The sequence below is a fragment of the Lontra canadensis genome, unplaced genomic scaffold (genome assembly GCF_010015895.1).
Source record: "Lontra canadensis isolate GAN:19392208 unplaced genomic scaffold, GSC_riverotter_1.0 scaffold125, whole genome shotgun sequence".
NCBI classification, from domain to species: Eukaryota; Metazoa; Chordata; class Mammalia; order Carnivora; family Mustelidae; genus Lontra; species Lontra canadensis.
Genome location: NW_022631119.1, coordinates 5807504 through 5829730, shown reverse-complemented (window position 1 = coordinate 5829730; position 22227 = coordinate 5807504). Strand labels below are relative to the sequence as shown.

General features: G+C 54.7%; 2 protein-coding genes across 6 annotated transcripts; one reads left to right on the top strand and one right to left on the bottom strand.

The window, feature by feature from the left end:
* The first annotated feature begins 105 nt into the window (after nucleotides 1-105).
* CUNH19orf54 (chromosome unknown C19orf54 homolog) lies at nucleotides 106-5027 on the top strand. 5 transcript variants are annotated; one of them, XM_032841990.1, is made up of 6 exons: nucleotides 114-1058; nucleotides 2701-2769; nucleotides 3199-3323; nucleotides 3634-3763; nucleotides 3856-3926; nucleotides 4672-5027. In XM_032841990.1, exons 1-6 carry the CDS (start codon nucleotides 745-747, stop codon nucleotides 5007-5009), a joined length of 1047 nt encoding a protein of 348 aa, XP_032697881.1. In that variant the 5' UTR covers nucleotides 114-744; the 3' UTR covers nucleotides 5010-5027. The 5 variants fall into 5 exon arrangements, with proteins under 5 accessions (XP_032697885.1, XP_032697882.1, XP_032697881.1 ...); XM_032841992.1 differs by having other exon boundaries at nucleotides 116-317; XM_032841994.1 differs by lacking the exon at nucleotides 3634-3763 and having other exon boundaries at nucleotides 106-317.
* Nucleotides 5028-7192: 2165 nt separating this feature from the next.
* On the bottom strand, nucleotides 7193-22021 carry ITPKC (inositol-trisphosphate 3-kinase C). Its single transcript, XM_032841983.1, has 7 exons — nucleotides 20768-22021; nucleotides 16897-16996; nucleotides 13811-14024; nucleotides 13032-13236; nucleotides 10061-10162; nucleotides 9354-9425; nucleotides 7193-7830 (listed from the first exon to the last, which is right to left on the bottom strand). The coding sequence occupies exons 1-7, from the start codon at nucleotides 21872-21874 to the stop codon at nucleotides 7627-7629; spliced, it is 2004 nt and encodes a 667-aa protein (XP_032697874.1). The 5' UTR covers nucleotides 21875-22021; the 3' UTR covers nucleotides 7193-7626.
* Nucleotides 22022-22227: the final 206 nt, after the last annotated feature.

The following is a 22227-nucleotide window of genomic DNA, read 5'->3' as shown; positions in this document are numbered from 1 at the left end:
GGACGGTCCTTTGAAAGTCTCTCCAACAAACCCCCCCCACACGCCCCGCCTTCTCTCGTTACGGGTCGCGAGTCCCGCCACGTGATAAGGGATAATGTGTGCTGCGGCTGCCATTTTGCTGGAAGGGGAGGCGCGTTTACTTTTAGTCTCCGTCACTTATCCCGGCGGTATCGCGGTTCTTAGCGTCCTCTGATCTCTGAGCCTTCCCCAACCTAGAGAGCTTTTCCTTTCGCGCTCTGATTCCAGGACCTTCTCCACGACTAAGCCATCCTCCCTGCCAGGTGTCCTTTTGATGTCTTGACCTCTGTTTTATCAAGGTCAGCTCCAAGGCTCCGAACTCTGGCCTGGGATGTGAGGGGTTACAGAGCCTGAATTCTCTGGTCTTTAGCCCTGGGCTCCAAATTCCCGCCGTTTAGGCGCCCCACCCTAGAGCCAAGCCTTGATTCCCGAGTTTCTAAAACTCGCCTGGGATAACACAGTAACTCTTAATTAAATTCCTCTCCGAGCCTTGCAACCCAGCCCCAAACCACAGATCTAGTTCCGGATAAGGGATCCGCCCTGTTAACCCCTGCTTCCATCGTTCCAAGTGTCCGTCCTTGTCCTTTCAGGCCCACTCTTCACCCAAGTTCTGGAACTCCGCGCTAAAACTTTCAGAACGTCCATTCCTGCAACTAACTCATTTTTAGAGTATCCATCTGGCCCCGATTCTTGATCTTCCAGCACTTGCATGTCATAGACCCCAAAATGATTTCTGGATGTTCTCCCCTGGTAGACCCCCCAGCCCCTCCACAAACCCTTGTTCCCCAAACCCCCATCACTCCACTTCCTCTACCCCCAAATGTCCCCAATTTAGCTTTTCCACCTCCCTCAAGTCTCCAGGCCCCTATCCCCCCACCCCCACCCCCCCTGCCACCTCCACCCGCTGTCAGGAGGCTGGCTCCCCCTCATGTCTTCGGCCTAGAGAAGAGCCAGCTCCTGAAGGAGGCCTTAGAGAAGGCCGGCGCAGTCCCCAGGAGCAGAGATGACGTGAAGAGGCTCCTGAAGCTGCACAAGGACCGGTAGGGTGTCACCGAACCACCTGTCCCCGGGTCATTTCAGCTGTCTTCTCTTGGGGTTTCTTATTTCCTCAAGATCAAAAACCTCAGCTCCCTGCTTAGACCCATGCAGGGCAGCCTTCTGCAAAGAGGAGAAATCTTGCCCCCACAGGCACCTAGTCCAGGGGCAGGGACAGATCGCTCCCTCACCAGTGACAGCCCAAAGTGGTGAGAGCTATAGTAAGGGAGTCCCGGGGGTGGTCCTGGCCAGACCTGGGGGTTAGTGGGGACTGAGAGCTGTCCCAGCTGTGATGAGGAGAATTAATGCCTGTGCAGAGGCACAGGCTGAAATGAAGAGGTGTTCTTTTCCAGGATCTGCAAATATTTCTTCAACTGGATGGGGGAGGTGGAAAACGTGGAGTTCCACAGGTGGACAGGAGCTAGAGCACACAGGGCAGGGGCACCGCGTGGAGGGAGGCAGACGATCCTGAGGGCAGCGGTTGCTGCAGAAGGGCTTTGCACAGAGAGGGAGGCTACCTGTGGGGACTGGAGGTGGTGAGACAGTCAAGGGGTCCAGGAGGAAGCTGGAGCCCCGAGAGATCCAGGTGGGAGAGGGCTAGATCCGGCCTGGGGCTGTGGTGACCTGGTATAACAAGGAGTGAGTTGCCCAGACTCACGGAAGAAACTTCCAGCTTTCTGGACAAGTTTATAATCCGTTTTGTTAGGACGTTTGTCAGACACTATTCTCAGTGTGTTTAAGCATTTATTTCATTGGGTTAGTGATTTTGTAAGATAGGAACTATGGTTATGTCATGTTCCTGATGAGTAAACTGAGGCTTATGAAGGTGGTTACTTCGCCACAGCACTTAGAGGAACCCAATATGCACTCTGGCAGCAGGCCTCGGTGCCTTTAACCACTGTGTTACCATCTTCCATCAGGACAGTGCTCCAAACTGGGAACCGGGAGCTTTGGGGTTACCCCACCCCCACCAGCCTTGCTCTTTCACTGGCCTTGGAACAGAAATACTGGATAAGCATGTTGCCCCAGCCTCTCCTGAGTCCTGGGGCTGCATTGGCTCAAAATCTTACACATGACTTCCCCAAGGGTGGGGCTGGGCAGGCCTGCAAGGGCTCATTATCGGCTGATCTCTTAGGCTTGGAGTGTGGTCTTACGTGGTTCTCCTCAAGGCTCGGTTAAGGGATTTTCATCCTCATTGAACAGGCTTGAGAAGGGGGAAAAAAAAAATCACAGGAAGGGTTTGGGTAAACAGTCACCCGCCTTCAAAAAATTTCCTCTAATAAGTCCATTTTCCTGGCTCCAAGTTGCAAAGATTTTGTACATCTGTTCTTTGCCCCTACAACAACCGAGAGAAGGAGCAGGGAGCAGCAGGTAGGAGGAGGATTCCCACTGAGCAGATGAGGATGCGGAGGCTTGGGAAGGGACAAGTGGCTCATCAGGGGAGAGGGAAGTCAGCATCAGAGCCTCGAGCTGCCTCCGGCCTTAGGACAGCCAGACCTGGGTTTCTCTCCCCATTCCTCAACACTCCACTTCCAATCGCACCTCAAGGCCGGGGGTGGGGAGGTTGGGGGGGTAAATCTAGGAGCTGAGCTGGTTCCTGTGTGACCTGAGCTGGTTCCCATGTGACCTGAGCTCGCTCTGATTCAGTTTCAGAAATGACTTACAATGGATCCTCTTCTGTGCAGACGTGCCGTCCCTCATCCAGGAAGGCCCTCAGTACGTGTGCTCTGATCTGGGACTCCCACCCCACTCTGCCTTTGCTGTGTGCTTCCTGAGGGCCACTCTGTAGGGAGGGAGGCATGGGTTTGTCTCAGGCATCTTGGAAGGAGGTGGAGGGGAGGGAAAGGGAGGCTGGAGGGTGGGGTCCTGGGTGCATATGCAGTGAACTGTTGGAATGAATGGGCAAGCGAGTAAGTAACTGAATAGTCTTTAACTTGGACTCCACTTGGCACCTCCTCCTGGAAGCCCAGGTGACCTCTCTCCCCACCTTCCTGCCCTCCCTGCAGCCCACCAAGCCTGGGAAAAGGGAAACTCCCCCAGCACCAGCACAGCACACCAGTTCCTTACACTCCAGCTTCTGGGGGCAGAGGGGGCTTGGTAAAGACATGACTTAGGGGTGGAGGGACTGGGCCTGTCTCTCCCCAGGTGCGGGCTGGTGGCCTTGTGGATGGCAGGCACACTCCTGGCACCACCCAGCGGTGTTCCCCTGGAGAGACTTGTGGAGATAGCCATGGAGAGAGGCTACACGGCCCAGGGAGAGATGTTCTCTGGTGAGTTGGGGGCACGAGGGTCTTAAGCCAGTCCTGCAAGGGGACCCTGTTCCAATCCTCTGGCCCTTCTCCCCCACCCAGTAGAATATTAGGAGGTGGACCCTGAGGCAGGTTGTCTTCATTCCGAGCCCAGCTCTGCCCCCTCCTGCTGGGTGACAATGGACAAGCAGCTTACCCTCTCTGTGCCTCATTTCCTGCATTTATCCAGAGAGGTGGCAGTTGCAGTGCTCATTAGAGGTGCTGATTCCCAGTTATCCCCTGGCTTGCAGCCAGGCACACAGCGATCCTTCTGTCTCTGTCACCCCTGCAGTGGCCGACATGGGCAAGCTGGCCCAGGAGGCACTGGGCTGCCAGGTGGAGCAGCTCCATGGTGGCCTGGGTGGTCCCAACAGAGCCCGCGTCCTGTGGCACCTTGTCTCTGGGCATCCCCTGCTCATCCCGTATCCCAGGGCCCTGAAGGGAGCTGGGTGGGGAGGGAGAAGGGTGGGTCCCAGGGCCACACTGCAGCTTTGGCCTTAACCCCCTACACCAGCTACGATGAGGATTTCAACCATGAGCCGTGTCATAGGAAGGGCCACAAGGCCCACTGGGCAGTGAGCACAGGTGGGTCTCCCCTCCCATACTCCTGTGTGCTCCCCCTGTTTGTCCCCAGCACCCCCCCAGCACCCCACACTCTCAGCCTGACACCGGCATGTCTCCTGTGCTCAGGGCAGGGACCAGGGCTGGCCTGTCCCCGTCCCCACAGGATACTTAGTTAGGGACCTGGCAGGCAGCAGGTGCCTCAGTATCTGCCAATCAGGGTTTCCACAAACGGAAGCTCAGAGCGCAGACTTTAGGATTTGGGCTCCATAGTGGGTCCAGCCACCTCCTGGCTCTGTGACTCTGGGATTTCCTTCCTCCATCTGAAAATCTGGGCGACGGTAGCAAAGCATATAAAGGTCTGAATGGGGCAGGCACACTGCATGTGTCAGTCAGCGTCAGCCTCGATCGGCTTCAACATCCTCATTACCCCACTTACCCCACCGCCTGCATGTTGGGTGGCCTGGGAGGCTGCCCCATGCCCGGGTCCGTGGCCTTGGCTCCTCTGAGCCTTCCTTTACTAGACAGCAGGAAACCACTGGGTGACGATGCCCACTCTATTGAACGCCCCTTCCCCTCCCTGTGCTACTGGCCTGGGACCAGACACCGTAGGTCCAGTCCCAGCCCAGCTGTGTGCCCGCAGCCCCGCCAGCCGCTCAGGGATGCATGGAGGCAGCACCCACACCTTTCATGAAGGGCAGTGGGGGGGAGCTCGATGAGCCCCGGCATGGAGTCAGCCCCCGCCTCACAACTTCCCCTCTCTTCCCAGGGGTCCTGCTGGGTGTGCGGGCTGTGCCGCACCTCGGCTACTCTGAGGACCCCGAGCTGCCAGGTCTATTTCACCCGGTGCCCACCACGCCCCACCAGCCACCAGCCCTGCCAGAAGAAGGCTCCGCAGGAGCCGTCTACCTTCTCTCCAAGCAGGGCAAGAGTTGGCATTACCAGCTGTGGGACTATGACCAGGTCCAGGACAGCAACCTCCAGCTAACAGACTTCTCGCCCTCAAGGGCCGCCGACGGCCGGGCGTACGTGGTACCTGCTGGCGGGGTGCGGGCCGGCCTCTGTGGCCAGGCCCTGCTGCTCAGACCACGGGACTCCAACCCCTAGCCTGCCGCAGCCCTGAGCCGGGCTGACGGGGTCCCGGCTACAGCTTGGCTTTGTCACCAGGAGAAGAGTGCCCCGGTTTCTCCCTTTGCAAGAGCTCACGGATGTGGGCCATGTTCCCCAGGACCTCCAGCCAGAGACCCTCCACGCAGAGGCCCCCTGCCACCCCAGTCTGTCTGGTCCCAGTCCCCTTCTCTCACGCCCACCCTGCAGTATTGGGCTTCTGATGCATGGCTGGGATCCAAGCCAGGAGCCAGTCAAACAAGCTCCCTCTCCAGGAAAGAGACTCACCGGAGCCGGCCTGCAGGTCCTGCCTGTCTGCCCCACCCCGATGTTGCATCCAGACATTTCTCTCTGGTGACCAGCCTCCTCTCTCTGGACACCTGCAGGAGACTTCTCACCGCACTGCTTGCCGCCCCCCTGCGTCTGTTCCCATAGAGCCTAGGATGCCTTGCCTTTCAAAATATAAACCAGGTCTTACCACCTACCTCGGCAGAAGCTTCCAGCCCCTCCTTGTTGCTCACAGGACAGGGATTAAACCCTCCCAGCCCCAGCTCATCTAGCCACACTGGCCTTCCAGGTCCCCAGAGTGTCCTACTCCCCTGCACCCAATCCTCTGCTAAGGATAACTCCTTAATTCTCTATTTCGGCTCATCTTCCTCTTAATTCTCTATTTTGGCTCATCTTCCTTGGGAAGACTCCCTAGCCTCAGGCATGGCTCCTCCCCCACCTTGCCTTCTGGCTTAGAAACACACAGAAAGTGCTAACATGTGCCAACCCCTTTGCCCATTTTAACTCCTCAGATTCTCCATGTAAGGAAGGGACTAGTTCTTCCTCCATTTTACAGGTAGAGAGACTGAGGCCCAGAGAAGTGTGTGAGGTCTGGCCTGAGGTCACGGCTGGCAAGTGGCAGGGCCAGGATGCAAACTGGTAGTTAGTCATTGTACAGATGTGGGTGGAGAAAGAGGTTCTTGATTGAACAAAGACCCGTTGCTCCCACTCTGAAAGGGGAGGAGCAGGTCTGTCTTGGTCCCATGTACTCAGTGCCGGGCAAAGGGTCTTGTTTAGAGATGCTGTCCATTGCGGTGTTTCTCCCCTGAAGAGAGCACCCCCGCCCTCACGCCTCAGACCCCACAGTTGGCACTGTCCGGTGTGCTGTCCTGGGAGGCCCTGAGGGCGCAGCCGGGAGCTGTCCCACTCATGAGTCTGTTCCCCATGTTGTCCAACACAGAGAGAGGTTAGAAGAGCAGCGGCCAGGTGAACTCAGACTGAATGATCCCAAAGGGCCCATGATCCCATGACCCCACCCAGCACCGACAGTGAAACCGGGAGCCTGGAGCCCACACACCCCAGATGCAAAAGAAAAAAATCCACAAAGCTGATTCTGTGTGATTTATTGGGGCGTCGTCCTGGAGGGGAAAGTACACAAAGTGATTTTGCCTCCTGTTCCCCAACACTGCCCCAGCTAATGACTACCTCCCGTATAAATAAGTATAAAGACGGTCAGTAGAAAAGAAGCACATCTCCTCGGGCCCGGAAGACACATTCAAGCTTCAGCTTAGGGAAGAGGGAGGTGCCTGGTTCCCTGCCTCAGAGGCCAGGAAGCCAAAGGTACAGGTGCAGGAGGAGGGGGATGGGATGGGCGTCACATATGCTTGGTGCTGCCAGGGTCAGTGGGGTGGACTCGGTGGCACACTCCAGGCCACAGCCAGTGGCCCGACCTACCCTGCACCCATGGAGGAAGGCAGTTCCTGCTTTTCCATGGCTGAAAGCCCTTCCTGCCACAGGCCAGCTAGGAGCAAGGGAAAAAGGGTACGGGGTGGGAGGAGGAAGTCCCCAGGCTGAGGCCGGTGCCCAAGGAACAAGGTGGTGCTAGTCACAGTGGAAGCCCGGGAAGTGGCTATGGTCTCAGTTTGCAGGGGGTTGGCAGAGTTCTTTCTGGAGCGGGGAGGATCCCCATGGGGCCAGGAGAGGGCAGGACAGGGTGAACTGGGTCCCACCGGACAGCAGAGCGCTCAGACCAGCCCCATGTGGTGTCACACCCTCCCCAAGGTCTGTGGGTACTGGAGTGGCTCCCGGGGACAAGCAGATGGGGCCGGAACTCTCCTAGGCAGACAGGTGGCTCCTGCCTTTATTTGCAGGTGAAGGCTGGTTCTCCAGCGCACCAGCAATGAAACTGACGGCCTCTGGGAGCCAGCCTATAGCCGGGAGGGGGCTGACAAGGAGGCAGTGATTACACTCATTCCTATGGCGACGGGTACCATGTCACGCCTGTGGCCAGTGGCATCTGAACTGTGTTCTGTCAGGGCTCACGGTTCAGTTATGGTCTCCAGCAGCCCCTCAGAAACTTTCTGGGCTGGGCAGAGGACCCAGTCTGGTTCTGATGCACTGTGGGATACAGCCACCTCACACCCCTGCTCCAGTCTTTAAAACCTCCGAATCATGGGAAGGGCCGGGCACTACCTGGTCTCCAAGGCCCTTTAGACCTTCCATCCGGTCTTGTGCGGTTTCCAATGCCACCTCTCCCATCCCCACGGTCAGTGCCCCCATGGCCAATCTTGGGGCACCACCAGCCAGATAGACACCAGCCAATAAATAAACCTGGCAGCGGGCAGGTGGGTCAACCCTGGGCTAGCCCCCGAAGGAGGCAGATCAAGTTGTCCAAACCCCAGAGGTACCCATCCTCGCGGTTGCCCTCAGCCCAGGGCAGTCGGTGGCTGAGCGTCTGGTGGTCAGGCAGGGCCACTGTTTTGCCGAAGTCAATCATCCAGACCCTGGCCAGGCCAGTGTGGTCATGCACGAAGAGGAGGGAGCTGCCCACCACCTGCAGGGAAAGAGGTCGGAGGTTAGAGGGAGGAGCAGGCACCGGCTTCAGGCCCCCTTCCCAAAAGGCAGCTGTGCAGGGTGCTCGACAGCATGAGCTCCTGAGCTGGGCTATCCGGGTTCAGATCCCGGCTCTGCCGCTGACTGGCTAGGTGGCCTTGGGCAGGCGACCTTAACCTCTGCGTGGTTAAAATTAGAAACAACTTCCATTGCCTTCATGGGACTCTAGGTGTGCAAGGCCCTCTCCTTTTCTAGTCGGGTTTCAAACTGCACCGCTCCCAGAGAACCCAGGTGACTGGGCAGGTGCCACCGCCCCACTCTGTTTGGGTGTTGGCACATGGTGGACAGCCCAGTTGTTGCCACATCTCCCAACGGGCCTGGGAAACTGGCAGTCCCAACTTGGGTGTCAATTCTTGTTTTTTAGATGCTGGCAACTCATTTTTTAAAAGTGGGTGAAAACGAACACAAGCACAGAAGAGATGAGGTCCCCGGGCCTCCTCGCTGGGACTTGCACGTAGAGCCCAAGGCAGTGACGAGGACGATGAGGGTGACATTTGATGATAATGAACATGACAGTCATAGCGGGCACACATTGAGAGTGGACTATGGGTCCTGCTTCCATGCTTAATGGGCCATATCCTCACCCCACCCAGGAGGCAGGGGCTCTGTTAGCCCGTCATGCCTGTCCGGAGACAGGTCCCAGGCACCGGAGGCTGAGGAGTGCAGACTGGGGTTCGAACCTGGAGGCCCAACTCCCAGATCAGGGATCTGCTGGAAGTTGGGGATGCCAAGAAAAAGAAGTGAGGGGGACCTGAGCGGGGGTGGTAGAAGAGCTTGGAGAGAGGAGGGAGAGGACACGCAAATGCAGGGAGGTCATAACTTCCCAGACTTCCTGTGACAGCCCAGAGAAATTGTTTCCAAAGAGACCAGGCTGCACAGGAGAGGGAAGGGGGAGAGCCACCAAACGGGAAGGCAGACACCAATAATTAGAAATAATTATGATAATTAAAATTACAAAGGAATTTTAACAGCAAGAAGTTAGGGCACCTGGGTGGCTCGGTCAGTTAAGTGTCTGCCTTGGGCTCAGGTCATGATCCCAGGGTCCTGGGATCAAGTCCCACATTGGGCTCCTTGCTCAGTGGGGAGCCTGTTTCTCTCTCTCTCCCGCTGCCCTTCCCCCCTGCTCATGCTCCCTCTCTCTCAAATTAAACAAAAAACAAAAAACATTGTTTTCCCCCATGTTAGGAGAAAGCTGAGGCCCTAGAAGGTAAATCGCGTGCCCAGAGTCCAACAGCCTTCACTGCAGACCTCCTGGCTCGAGCCCACATTTCAAACTATCCCATCTCCCTGAAATCCCCTCTGTTGCCTGCCCTGAAGAGCAAACCCCAAAACGCGGGGGTTCCTCTTAATAGCTCTGCCCTGTAAGTCTATTAGTGGTTTCTGTTCGGTGCCACCTGGAGGCTGATGCCCCACCCCCACCCCCCACACAGGGCCTTCTGCTCCCAGGGCAGCTGGGGCTCGCACCTCATGGGTCTTGAAGAAGGGGGAGTTCTCCAGAGCCTCTCGGAGCTCTTCCAGGCGAGCCATGTACTTTCTCTGTGTGTGAGAGAGAGTTTCTTGGTTAGTACAGGGACTCTGGGTCCCCTTCCTACTGCCCCAAGGGAGCAGGCAGAACCTGGCCAGGACGGGATCAGGGGAGCCGCGTGGGGGAAACGGAAGGCAGGCAGAGGCTTGGCCACCCCTGGGTGGCACAGAGCGGAGCGTGGCTGGGAGACTACATGAACACCCACAATTCCCAGCAGCTCCTCCAACCGAGGGGTGGAATCGGAGTCCCTTGAATCTGGGCTTGGTCAGAGGACTTGCTCTGGCCGGTAAATCGGGGCAGAAATGATGGCGGCCACTCCGAGCCCTCGAGACATCTTGCATTTTTGCTGGTTCTCTGGGCCACCTGCTTGCACCCTGAGAACGTGCCCAGGCTCGCCTGCTGGAGCGTGAGAGACAAGTGGCCAAGTCATGAGCCGAGATGGTGAGCCCATCACCAGACACATGAGCAGGGCCCTCCTGGTCCAGCCAGCTCTGGCCAAGCCACCAGCCGACTGCAGATGGTAAGCAAGGCAGGCCAGTGTCGGCGAACCTGGGCCTGGAGCAGACCATTGCCTTAGGAGCAATGATGGCAGCGGTGGTCTGCTTGTCTTAAGCTGCCAAATTCGGGGCATGGGTGTCCCGCTCACCAGAATGCCACGGTTCCCCTCCACGAAGTCCTCCAACACCTTTGTCACCTGCTCCATCTCCTGGGTCTTCTTGAAATTGGTGTTGCAGGTCCCATTGGCCTTCTGCAGGGCGAGGGGTGAAGAAGACACAGTGTCGTAACTTTTCCTTCACGGGCTGACACCAAGCAGCCTCAGGCACCTCCCGGGACCACCTGCCTGTCCCCGGGCTCCTGGCCTCTCAGGAGGAGGAGACCGCTCGCCCACCAGGCCAGTTCCACCAAGGCCCACTCCAGAGCAACCAACCAGTCCTTCCCAGTCTAATACTGAACCCCCTGGTTGACCCAGTCTAGCCAAGTGGACTTTGGAGAGGGCTGGGTCTGTCTTTGAACAGTGCCTCTGCTACTTCCAAGCTGGCGGCCTTCAAACAAGCTGCTTCCCCGGCCTCAGCCTCAGTTCCCACATCTGGAAAATGGGGACTGTATTGGTATTTACCACCTAAAGCCAGTATAAGGATTAGAGGAGACTGGATGGGTACGATGCATGGCACAGTGCCTGGCGCACAGTTAAAGAAGCACTCCGTAAATGAGACTAGTATTATTATTTTTTTTTTTTAATGTCTGAGAGGGGCACAGAGAAGCCACCTGAGTCATCCTGCCCCATTGTGCCAGGTGCTGTGTGGGTGCTGAGAACATGAAGGTAACAGGACAGACACATAGTCGGGTGAAGGAGGCAGGTATGGAATAAGATCATCACAAAGGGAAATAAGAATAATGAAGTAAAGAGAGAGCCTTGATCTGGCATGATAGAAATCAAGGTGGGCTTCCTGGAGGAAGTGAAATTTAAAAGACTGGAGGTGGCTCAGTCTGTTGAGTGTCTGCCTTCAGCTGGATCATGATCCCAGAGTCCTAGGATCCAGCCCCATGTTGGGCTCTCTGCTCAGCGGGGAGTCTGCTTCTTCCTTTACCCCTCTCCCTTGCTCATGATCTCTCTCTCTCAAATAAATAAATAAAATCTTTAAAAATAAAAAACAGGGGTGCCCAGATGGCTCAGTCGTTAAGCATCTGCCTTTGGCTCGGGTCATGATCCAGGGTCCTGGGATTGAGCCCCATATCGGGCTTCCTGCTCAGCTGGAAGCCTGCTTCTCCCTCCCCTACTCCTCCTGCTTGTGTTCCCTCTCTCACTGTGTCTCCCTCTGTCAAATAAATAAATAAAAATAAAAAATAGGGGTGCCTGGGTGGCTCAGATGGTTAAGCATCTGCCTTTGGCTCAGGTCATGATCTCTGGGTCCTGGGATCAAGCCCCATACCAGGCTCCCTGCTCAGCAGGGAAATCTGCTTCTCCCTCTCCCTCTGCCCCTCCCCACCATGTGTGTGCGTGCGCTCTCTCTCTCAAATGAATTTTTAAAATTAAATTAAATTAAAAATAAAATGAGACAGAAAAATGACTGGGAGTCAATCAGGGGGACATGGGGTAAGAGCATGTGCAAAGGTCCTGTGGCAGGAAAGAGCGGGACTCTTTAAAGCAAATGAAACTGCTTTAGTGTGGCCTAAAGATAGATGAAGAGGAAGAGATTGGGGAGAGATGAGGCTAAACCCTAGAGCGCCCTCTAGGCCAGGGAACTTCTCTCGAGGAGACTAGGGAGCCATGGAAGGATTTTGAATAGGAGAATGAGCATCAGATGTACAACTCAGAAAGATGGCTCAGGCAAGGCTGTTGGGAAATGGGTACTCTCATGTGTCATTGGTGGGGTGCGAAATGGTCTTACTCCTGTGAAAGGAGTTTGACAATCTCTAGCCAAATTCCCAATGTACCTCATCTTCGACACTGTGCCCCTGTTTCTGGGACTCTCATCTACAGCTTAACCCACCCACTTGCAAAGTGTCTTGTATATAAAGTGATTCACTGAGGTACTGTTTATAATGGCAAAAAGTGGAAACCCAGGTGGCCATCTGTAGGGGCCTGTATCTCATCCAGAGAGACCTATTACACAGCTGAGAAAGACAGGAAGGGATAAAGGAAAAGAAAGGAAGGCAGGCAGGCAGACTTTCCATGGAATGATATGGAAAATTCTCCAGGGCTACGCTACCTTTTGTGTAAGAGGGGGAGAAGGAAAATTCAGGATATGCAATTGCATTTGTTTGTATTTGCAGGAAGAAACAGAAGAAACCAGAAGGTGGTTCTCCAGGAGCAGGCAGGGGCGGAGGGGCAGAATGGGAAGGAGAGCAGCAGGGTCAGGAAAGAGACGCCCCCCCCATACCCTTTTATATAATTTAGATTTTTAAACTGTGTGAATCCGTCTTCAAACAATTAGGTTTAATTTACAAAAAAGGGAGAGGAAGAATGAAAGCGAGAAAGCAAAAAGGACAATCTTTCCCCATACAGGGGAGTAAGGATCCTTTCAGTGGCCATGTTAGATGCAGATCAGAGGGGGTGAGACAAGGATGCAGGAGCCCAGGTAGCCTAGGGCAGGAGAGACCAGGGAGGTGGGTGGTAGGGTTGTGGGGGAAGACCAGGGAGGCTGGGCAGGGAGAGACCAGGGAGGCTAGTAGGGGAGAGACCAGGGAGGCTGGGGTTGGGGGAGACCAGGGAAGCTGGTGGGGGAGACCAGGGAGGCTGGTGGTGGGGTTGGGGGGTAGACCAGAGAGGCTGGAGGTCGAGGGAGAGAACAGGGAGGCTGGGGTGAGGAGAGACCAGGGAGACTAGGGACACTAGGCGGGAAAGATGGGCGGACTAGGGCAGGGCCATAGGGAGGGGAGCAGAGGGAATCAGGAGCTGCTCAGGGAAACAGGTAAACAAAACTTGGACACTGATAGGGGTGAGAGAAAAGCAGGACCTCCCTGAGCCCCTGTCTACTCATCTTCCACAGTCTCCCACTCTTTCTCCACATCCTGCTTCTCCCCAGCTTTCCCTGACACCCATGTTCCCCATGAGGCCCTGTCTCTGATCCAGCGCTCAGGCCTCTGGTGACAGGCAAGCAGCTCCTGGCCCTCACCTTGATGCCCTCAATCCGGAAGCCCAGAGTGGAGGTCGAGCTCACGGTCTCCCTCCACTGCATGTAGCGGGGCTTGGTGACAGCACCCTGGGCATGTTCCTCAGGGGTGGGGGCCCTGGGGTCCACAGCCACCATCTTCTCATACATGTCCTTCCGAGGCCGGGGCCTTTCTCGGGCCTTCACTAGCTCCTCCTCCAGGTAGGTCCTGGGACACAGAGGACGTGACAAAGAAAACTATGAGGAACAAAGACACAGGACATACTCTCTGATATCAAGACAAGTAATAAACCCACAGCATGGCACAAGAATAGACAACTGGATCGATGGACAGAAACAGAGTCTAAAAACAGATGCACACGTGTATATTCACCTGAACTACAACGAAGAAGGCCCAGCAATTCAGTGGGGAAAAGGAAGTCTTCTCAATAAATGATGCTGGGTCAACAGTTTCGCGATATTGACATGGCGGGGATTTCAATCCCTACCTCACACCATGTATAAAGATTAATACTAGATGGATCACAAAGCTAGATGTGAAAGTTCAAACAATAAAGCTTGTAGGAGAAAACACAGGAGATCACACAATCTTGGAGTAGGCAGATTTCTTAAACACAAAGCTCCTAATCACAATGAAAAATGGCAAACTGGCCTGGATTAAAAGTGCTTCTGTTTATCTAAAGATACAATTAAGAGAGGGAAGTGGGGGACGTCTGAGTCATTCAGTTGGTTGGGCATCCCCCAGCCCTTCACCTCGGCCCCACACCTGCCCCTCAACCTACCTGCTGCCCATCTTGCAGTCCATGATGGAGGGGCCCTCAAAATCCGCCAGGAGATCTTCCATCTGGTTGAAGGCCTGGCCATCCCGCTGCACCACGCCATAGTAGGTGGGCACAAAAGGCCGCAGGGGGTCACTCATCAGCTGCTCCAGGCTGCGCTGCTCACACTGACAGAAACGCTTGAGGATCCGACCGTCCTCTCCTGCCTGGAAGTTCCCTAGGAGCAGCACAGTGGACAAGAAGCTGGATCAGCCCGAGGATCTCCTCATCTCCCGGATGCATTGGATCGTGGCTTCCCTCCTCCTGCCTGACCCTTCTGAAGGGCTTTCTCTTCCTCCCCGTAACTGTCACAGTCTTGGCCTTGATGTAGCAAGGGCAGGACCTGCTGCTCCTTGTTCGGAGTCCTGTTCATAGCACGTTGTGTCCTCTCTTGCTTTGTCATTTTACATGGGGAGCTCGTGATCGGCTGTGGGAATTTTTGTGCGATCCGAGTGGAGGGCATGATGCTCCAGAGCAGATCTGCATTTGCTTTGGGATGCCTGGGTGGCTCAGGCGGTTGAGCATCTGCCTTCAGCTTGGGTCATGATCTCAGGGTCCTGGGATCAAGCCCTGTATCAGGATCCTTGCTCTGCGAGAAGCCTGCTTCTCCCTCTCCTCCCTGCTCCTGTGCTCTCTCACTATCTCTCTCTATCTCCAATAAATTAAAAAATCTTAAAAAAAATTTTGGGGCACCTGGGTGGCTCAGTGGGTTAAGCCTCTGCCTTCGGCTCAGGTCATGATCTCAGGGTCCTCGGATCGAGTCCCGCATCGGGAATCTCTGCTCATCGGGGAGCCTGCTTCCTCCTCTCTCTCTCTCTGCCTGCCTCTCTGCCTACTTGTGATTTCTCTGTGTGTCAAATAAATAAAAACCTTCAAAAAATTTTTAAAAATTTGCATTTGCTTCTGCCTGGAGTTCCACAGTGCTAACACCTGGGGCCAATTTAACTGCAGGGACGCCTGGGCGGCTCAGCTGGTTAAGCATCTGTCTTCAGCTCTGGTCATGATCTCAGGGTCCTGAGATCAAGTCCCTCATCGGGGTCCTTGCTCAGCGGGGAGCCTTCTTCTCCCTCCGCCTGCCGCTCCCCTTGCTTGTGCTCTCTCTCTCTCTCTGACAAATAAATAAATAAAACCTAGAAAAAAAAAAAAGTCTTCAAAAAGTTAAATGACAAATCTGGCATTTCCTGGCCCCTGCAGATTGTGTACACATTAGAACTATGAATTCTTACTGAGGCAAAGTGTATTTTCAGACTATGTTCTCCAAAGATGGCTGCAACAATAGCTCCTGGCCCACAGGTTCTTCTAGAATTTCACCACTCCCCATCAAGAAGTGGAATCTAATTCTTCTTCTCCTCTTGAACCTGGGTGGGATGATGACGGAAGCAACCCTGGGACTTCAGAGTCTAGGTCACAAGAGGAGAAGTGATTTCCACTCTGTGGGCAGAGACGCTTGCCTCTGCCGTCCTAAGCAGCTGGGGAAGAAAGTAGACTAGTCCGAGGCTACCATACTATGAGGAAGCCCAAGCAGCGACACAGAGAAGCTACATGGAGACAGTCTCAGCTGAGAGCTAGCTGACAATCGATCACAAGGCACAGGCATGAATGCATCTCAAAAGTTTCAGCCTTGGAGGCCTGGGTGGCTCGGTCATGAAGTGTCTGCCCTCAGCTCAGGTCATGATCCCAGGGTCCTGGGATCGAGCCCCACATCGGGCTCCCTGCTCAGCAGGAATCCTGCTTCTCCCTCTCCCACTCCCCCTGGTTGTGTTCCCTCTCTCACTAAGTCTCTCCCTGTCAAATAAATAAATAATATCTTTAAAATAAAGTTTCCACCCTGCTGTGTTTGAAAGAGTTGTCCTAGCTGGGTTCCCAGATACCATGATGCAGCAACAGGCCATCCCTGCCATGGTCCGTCTGGACTCCTGACCCCAAACCTGGGAGTGCAATAAAATGGTCCTTTGATTCCATTAAGTCTTCTTTTAAGCACTCACTTCTGAGGTTTTTTGTTTTTTTTTTTTTTTTTGTATTTTAACTCAGCCAGAGTAATGAGAATGCAGAGAGATGGCGGTCCTGTGGCTGGGGGAGCCAACCTTTTCAATGATAGATCTGGCAACGAACCAGGTAGGTAAGTCCCCTTCTTGTCTCCCTTTGCTGGTGGACCCACCCCATTTGTCTAGTTCTCACCACTATTGTTTTTTTGTAAATAAAGTTTTATTGGAACACAGACACGCTCACGTGTTTATGCATTATCTGTAGCTGTGTTCATGCTGGGTAACAACAGTACTGAGTTGTTGTGACTGAGCCTATTTGGCCCACAGAACCTAACACATTTATTATCTTGCTCTTTTCAGAAACTGCTCTGTGCTGGGCATTGGGCTACTATCAGAGACATCATGCCAGGACCTGGGGAAAACCATCAGACCTGCTGTCTACATAGGGCCTACTCTATCTGGCCATGAGGAGAGAACAAGGAAGGATTATTTCCATTTATAAGGGCCCACGTCTCAATCTCCATAGACATTTTGGTTTATCATTTTCTTAAATATCTGACTTTATTTTTATTTTACGCAGGCTCCATGCCTAATGTGGGGCTTGAACTTACAACCCTGAGATTCAGAGTTGCATGCTCTACCGACTGAGCCAACCAGGTGGCCCGTGCATATACATTTTGATCTTAACCCTTTTGTTAAGCCGGCAAGGGAGGTATGGTGATCTCCATATCACAGGTGAGAAAACCAAGGCCTAGTAAGAGAACGTAACTGGCCCAGGGTCTCCCATATATAAAGCTTTGAGCCCAGGACCATTCTTCTCCCAGGGTTAGGATTTGCTCCCCATCCCCCCCGGCACTGAGACAACAGGGAACAGCCTACAGTCCTGATGTACGGATGGCCCGACCCAGGCCTAAGCATGTCCCATACCAGCCTCGTGATGGGGAAACTGTCCTCAAGCCCACATGACAGATGGGGCAAGCTGAGCTATGGAGAATGGCTCTGGAGCTTTCTTCCCCCAGCCCAGGCTTCTCTGCCCCCTGCCAGCGACCACACCCCTGCTCTCACCAGCGTGTCCCGACAGCTGGACCCACGGGTAGTGTTTTCGGAAGGAGACCATGAAGGGCGAGTATTTCAGAACTGTCTTCAGCTTCTTCCACGGTTTGTTCTGTGTGAGGCAGAGCAGGGTAGGGTTAGTGTCAAGGGCAGGGAGGGAAAGGGATAGGGTGCTGCACTGAGGGGAACCAGCTGGACTTTCCAGGGCCAGGGGGCTTCCTGGGATCGCTGCTCCCAAGCTCACAGGGCTGAGCAACACCCACCACTTCAGCCACCTCGAGGTCCCCCAAAGACCTCAGCAAAGGTGGGGAAGAGTCTGTCCATTTTCTTCTGTCCTCAAAGAGTAGAAATAGGCCAGATCTTGCTACAGTAACAAGCAGCCCCCCAAGTCTTCCCCTCCACAGACACACACCAAACACTTGGAAACCTCCCTTCTGTCCCAAAACCAAGTCAGACCTTCTGGAGAAGATGACAGAAGCAGGAGTTGGTGAGTGGAGGCAGAACTGCAGAGAAAAGACAGAAACAGAAGCAGGTGACAAGGTAATGACAGAGCCAGAGAGACAGGCACAGGACCCGGAGACTGGGACAGTCATGAGCACAGCTCACCAAATGGCTCCTGCCTTTCCCTGTTCCAGGGACATCCCTGCCATCCTGACCTTGGGTTTCTGACTTGCTTTGGCCAATGAAATGTGAGCAGAAGCGTGGAAGCCAGTACATGAGTTTCCGTGTCCTTTGCCCTGCTGTACAATGGGGTGGGGAGTGTGGAAAAAGAAACAGAAGCTTCCTCAGTCCTGGCCTTGAGTGAAGACAGCATGGAGCAGAGCTCCCTCACCCACCAGTGGCTCACAGTCCCTGTGCAGTGTGAACAAAAATAATCCCGTGTTGTTCCAGGTCACTAAGTTTGGGGGCTGTTTGTTACTACAGCAAACCCTGACCTAGCCTGACTAAGAGAGAGACAGGGCTGCCAAAAGACAAAGAAAGAAAATACAGAAAGATAGAAAGGGAGACATGGATACAAAGCAATGACCGGAAAGAAAGAGATAAGCAGAAGCAAAGAAAGAGAGAACAAGCAACATAAAACCAGTAAAGCGAACTGAAAACAAAGATTTATTTGTATCGGGTTGACTCAGCCAAGAGGTTCTTGGGACTGGGTCAGTGTCTGGTTCACAAGCATGAGCACGCGTGCACAGACACAAGAACACACTCTTTGCTCCAAGCACATGGCAGGCCCTAAGGCAAATGTTAGGACAAGGGGTCCTTTCCAGAGAAGGAAGCTGTGTGGCCCATCCCCCCACTACCCTGGGGTTAAAGCCATGTTCTCTCCCACCCGCTCAGAGCTCCGCCACCTGGCAGACATCTAACTGATGGTGGGAAGGTCACGCAGAGGCAGGGCACTGGGACTGCAAGATTCAGGAATGGCTGTTCCTTCCACCCTCCAGCTGCCAGCCGTGGAGAGGAGGTGATTAATAAAGGTTCCTGTTTACTAAGCACCTGGAACATTCCAGGCACAATGACAAAGACTCAGTGAGCCATAACCTACTTAATCCTAAAAACACAACTCCAGGAGGATTGTTGTCTCTGTTACAGAGGAAACAGAGGCCCAGAGAGATGAAATCAGTTGCCTCAGTCACACAGCACAGTGCTGGGGTTCTGACTTGGAACCCACCGCCCTGGGCTGACAAGCTAGACCCCTGCTGGACTACGAACTCTGAAGGCAGGGATTGGGGTTCTCATAGTTATACCTATGTCCCCAGCCACAGTCTAGCACAAACAGCCGCTCCAAAAACATCACTTGGACTAAAGAACATTAGTTGTATTAGTTGTTACGATCTTTTTTTTCCCTTCTTTTTTTTTTTTTTTATCATAAGCAGATTCAGTATCTTTTCTCTTTCTTAGACCTGATGGTTAATCCAGGTTTTCTCAGATGGTTTCACGATGGTCTCCTCTTCCACGCCCCCTCTTCCGGGAAGCCCTCTCTGATACCCCAGGTGCGGCCAGTCACACACGCCCCCACCCCGACCACGGTCTTCCACAACACTCGGCTTCCCCTATCCCAGCCCTGACCACTCCGTAGGGTGGTAGGTCTGTCTGGGATTTCAAAATAAACAAGAAGGAAGCCAGGGTTTGTTTTTTGGGCAGTGGGAGCAACGAGGGGGGGCAGGATGGTGTGCCCTTGGGCATCACGGCAGTGGAGGGGGTCAGGAGGGAAGCAAGGAAGCTGAACGTGGGAAGCAGCCTGGAGACAGGAAGCTCTGAACAGAGGACTGAATTTCTGATCACTATCTGGAAGGCCCTGGGGATCCATGGAAGGCACGGAAAGCAGGGAAGTTTCAAAAGTTGACCAAAAGTGGGTCTTGGAGGCAGATTCTGGAAGGATGAAGAAAAAACTGGACACAGGGAGGTCTGGGAGGAAAGCAAGTGAGGGACAGATCGACCCATACGTCCCAGAGGCTGAAGTAACTGGGTTTTAAACTCAGCCAGAACTGAATTAGAATCCTGGCTCCAACCTGGCTTGACCGACCCTAAGCAAGTGGCTGACTTCTTGAAACCAGTGTTCTCATCCATAAAGTGGACATGATAATAATCCCAATCTCAGAGCGCTGTTCTGAGGACCTGGGGTTAACACGTACACGACACACTTTTCTAAGTGCCTGGTATTCCAAGGGTTTGAATCCCAGCTCTGTGTCTTCCAAACTGTGTGACCTTGGACAAGTGTCATGACCGGTCTGGGCCTCAGTTTCCTCATCTATAAAATGGGATTAATAATAGTCTCTACCTCATAGAGCTGCCATGAGGATTCAATGAGTTAATATGAGCAACAAGCTTAGTCCAGAGCTGCACATAAATGAGTGCTAGCTGCTATTATTTTTTTTTCCATTGTCTTCCAGATCAGCTGTCCTGAGATACCAAGAATGTGAGAGAGTAGGTGGAGGGAACAGCGAAGGCATAAAGATCATAGAGTCAGCTCCTTTGCTCTGGGTGCAGGCAGGTCGAGGCAGGTCTGTCTCTACCTGTGGCCACATGTGTGAGCACGTTCCTAAGGAGGGCCTGGGGGGAGAGGGGGCCTCAGGGCAGACTCCAGCCAGAGGCCCCAGGAGAGTGGGAAGACCCAGCAGACCAACCCACTTAAGGCTCTCACACCTGCCTTGGTGCTGACCCTCCCTGAACCTTCCCTGCCCAGCCCTCCTGATTCACCGGGGAAGAACCACACCCAAGCTGAGGATGTAAACAAGAGTCTGCAGGGCCCCCCATGGGGAGCTGGGGGGCAACCGGGAGACCAGAAGCTCCCAGGCTAAGCTGGGCATCCTTAGCATTTGGGGCTCACACAACCCTTCGAGAATCTGATAAAAGCTGGGGGGCTCACTTTTTTATCACTCCCTACAAAAATGTATGGCTAAAGGGTGATGAAGGTTTGGGACCCCTTAAGACAGTCACAGGCCCTAGACTAAAAAATCAGAGGGGGGGAAAAGTGCACCTTTTCTGTCCTTCTATACTAGAGCACTCCAGATTTTGAGGTTACATACTTTCTAGAAAATCCGAAGAAGTCATACACGCTCGATGCAGAAATATGTGTGTACACACACAGACTCGCACGATCACACAATTTCGGGAATTCCTGGGCACCGCTAAGTCAACCAGCAGCTGTCCACTTTAGACACCAGTACCAGAGGCAGTGGGGGGAAGAGAAAGGAAAGGATGAGGAGTGTGCTGGGAGTGGGTTGGTAACCCCAATGGTAGAGGGAGGAGGCTGACAGATGGAAGAGGCAGGTACCTTGAGATGAAATTGTTCGTGGGTACTAGAAAACTTCTCAAAGCAAAGGCAAGGCGATGGGATAAGGGGTCTGGAGAGGTGTGGCTCAAGGGCAGGATGGTTCCCACTCACCCCAGAGCTGTCCTCGGGGTCGCTGGGACCTCCGCCCCCGGCCACCACATCATCCTCAGACTCGTCGAAAGAGGAGGCAGAGGAGAAGCCGCCACTGCCCCCCTCAGCCTGGGAGGGGGGTCCCACTGGCTGAGCCTCAGGCTCAGGTGTTTCAGGAGTGATGATGAGGCGGGGCACAGGGGTCAGGGAGCTACACTCCAGGTGAGAGTATAGGTGAGTCCCCAACTCCCCAGGTTCTGGTTCCTCTAATGGGCCATCCTGCTTGGACTCCCCCAAAAAACAGTCTGTCCCAGGTTCTGTCTGGGGTCCATGAATATCTTGTGTCTGAGCACCATCAGTGCCAGACCGTGTCCAGGAGCCAACAGTATCTTGCTGTGTTGGGAAATCTTCAGTGTCAACCTGCTTCCAGGCTGTTTTAGTATCCTGTTGTATCTGGGAGCCATCAGTGTACACTTCTTTCCAGGAGGCATCAGCACTGGATTCTGTTGAGGGACGGCCCCCTTCTGGTTGAGTCGGGAGGCTGGACCTGTTCTTGTGGGTCTGGACGTTATCAGCCCAGGTCTTGGCCCTCTCTGGTTGCGTCTGTGTCCCATGTATCTCTATCTCTGTCCAGGGCCCATCGACTCTGGGATGCATCCAGAGGCTGGCCCTCTCTGGTTGAGACTGGAGGCCAGACCTGTGTGGACCAGTCCAAAAGCCATCTGTCCCAGTTTCCGTCCAGGGACCGGCTGTCTCCAGCTCTGACCAGTGGCTGCTCCTTTCGGGACACGTCCGGAGGCTGGATACGTCTGGCTCCGTCTTTTGGCCCGGCAGCTCTGTCTCCACTCCCAGGCTAGCTGCTTCGGGCTCAACCTGTCCGTCTGTCCCCGGCTCAGGCCCGAGGCCGACCCTCTCGGGCTCGGTGTGGAGGCTGGGCCCCTCGATCCGGACCCGGGGCCCGCCCCCGTCGGGCCGCCCCGCCGGGCCCCCAGCGCCGGGCCCAGGTCGCTGCTGTCCCGGCTGCCGCCGCCGCCCCCCTCGAGGCGCCTCCAGCCCCATGCGGGCCGCTCCTGGCAGGGCCCCGGCCTCTGCCTCACTCAGGCTCCCCCGGCACGGGCAGCGCCTCATGCCCGCTCCCTAGATTCGGGCTTCGACCCGGCCCGGCCCCTCCTGCCCCTTTAAATCCCGCGAGGGGTGTGGCTGGGGAGCCCCGACTCGCGGGTTCCGGCCCGCGAAGTCCTGCCCGTCCGGCAGCGCAGGGGTTAACCGATACTCTGCCACCCCCCCCCAACCGGGAAAGCCCCGAGGCCCCGCCCCGGACGTGACGCCAGGGGGACGGGCCTTGCCTGGTGCCAAGAGGTTGGAGAGGTTGGTCCTGTTGGAGAGGTTCCTGTCCAAGAGCTCGAAACTGGTCGAGGTTGGGTGTGAGCCCCTGGTGTCCTGGCTGCGGGGCGGTGGGAACCCCTTCCTCGACCCCTGCA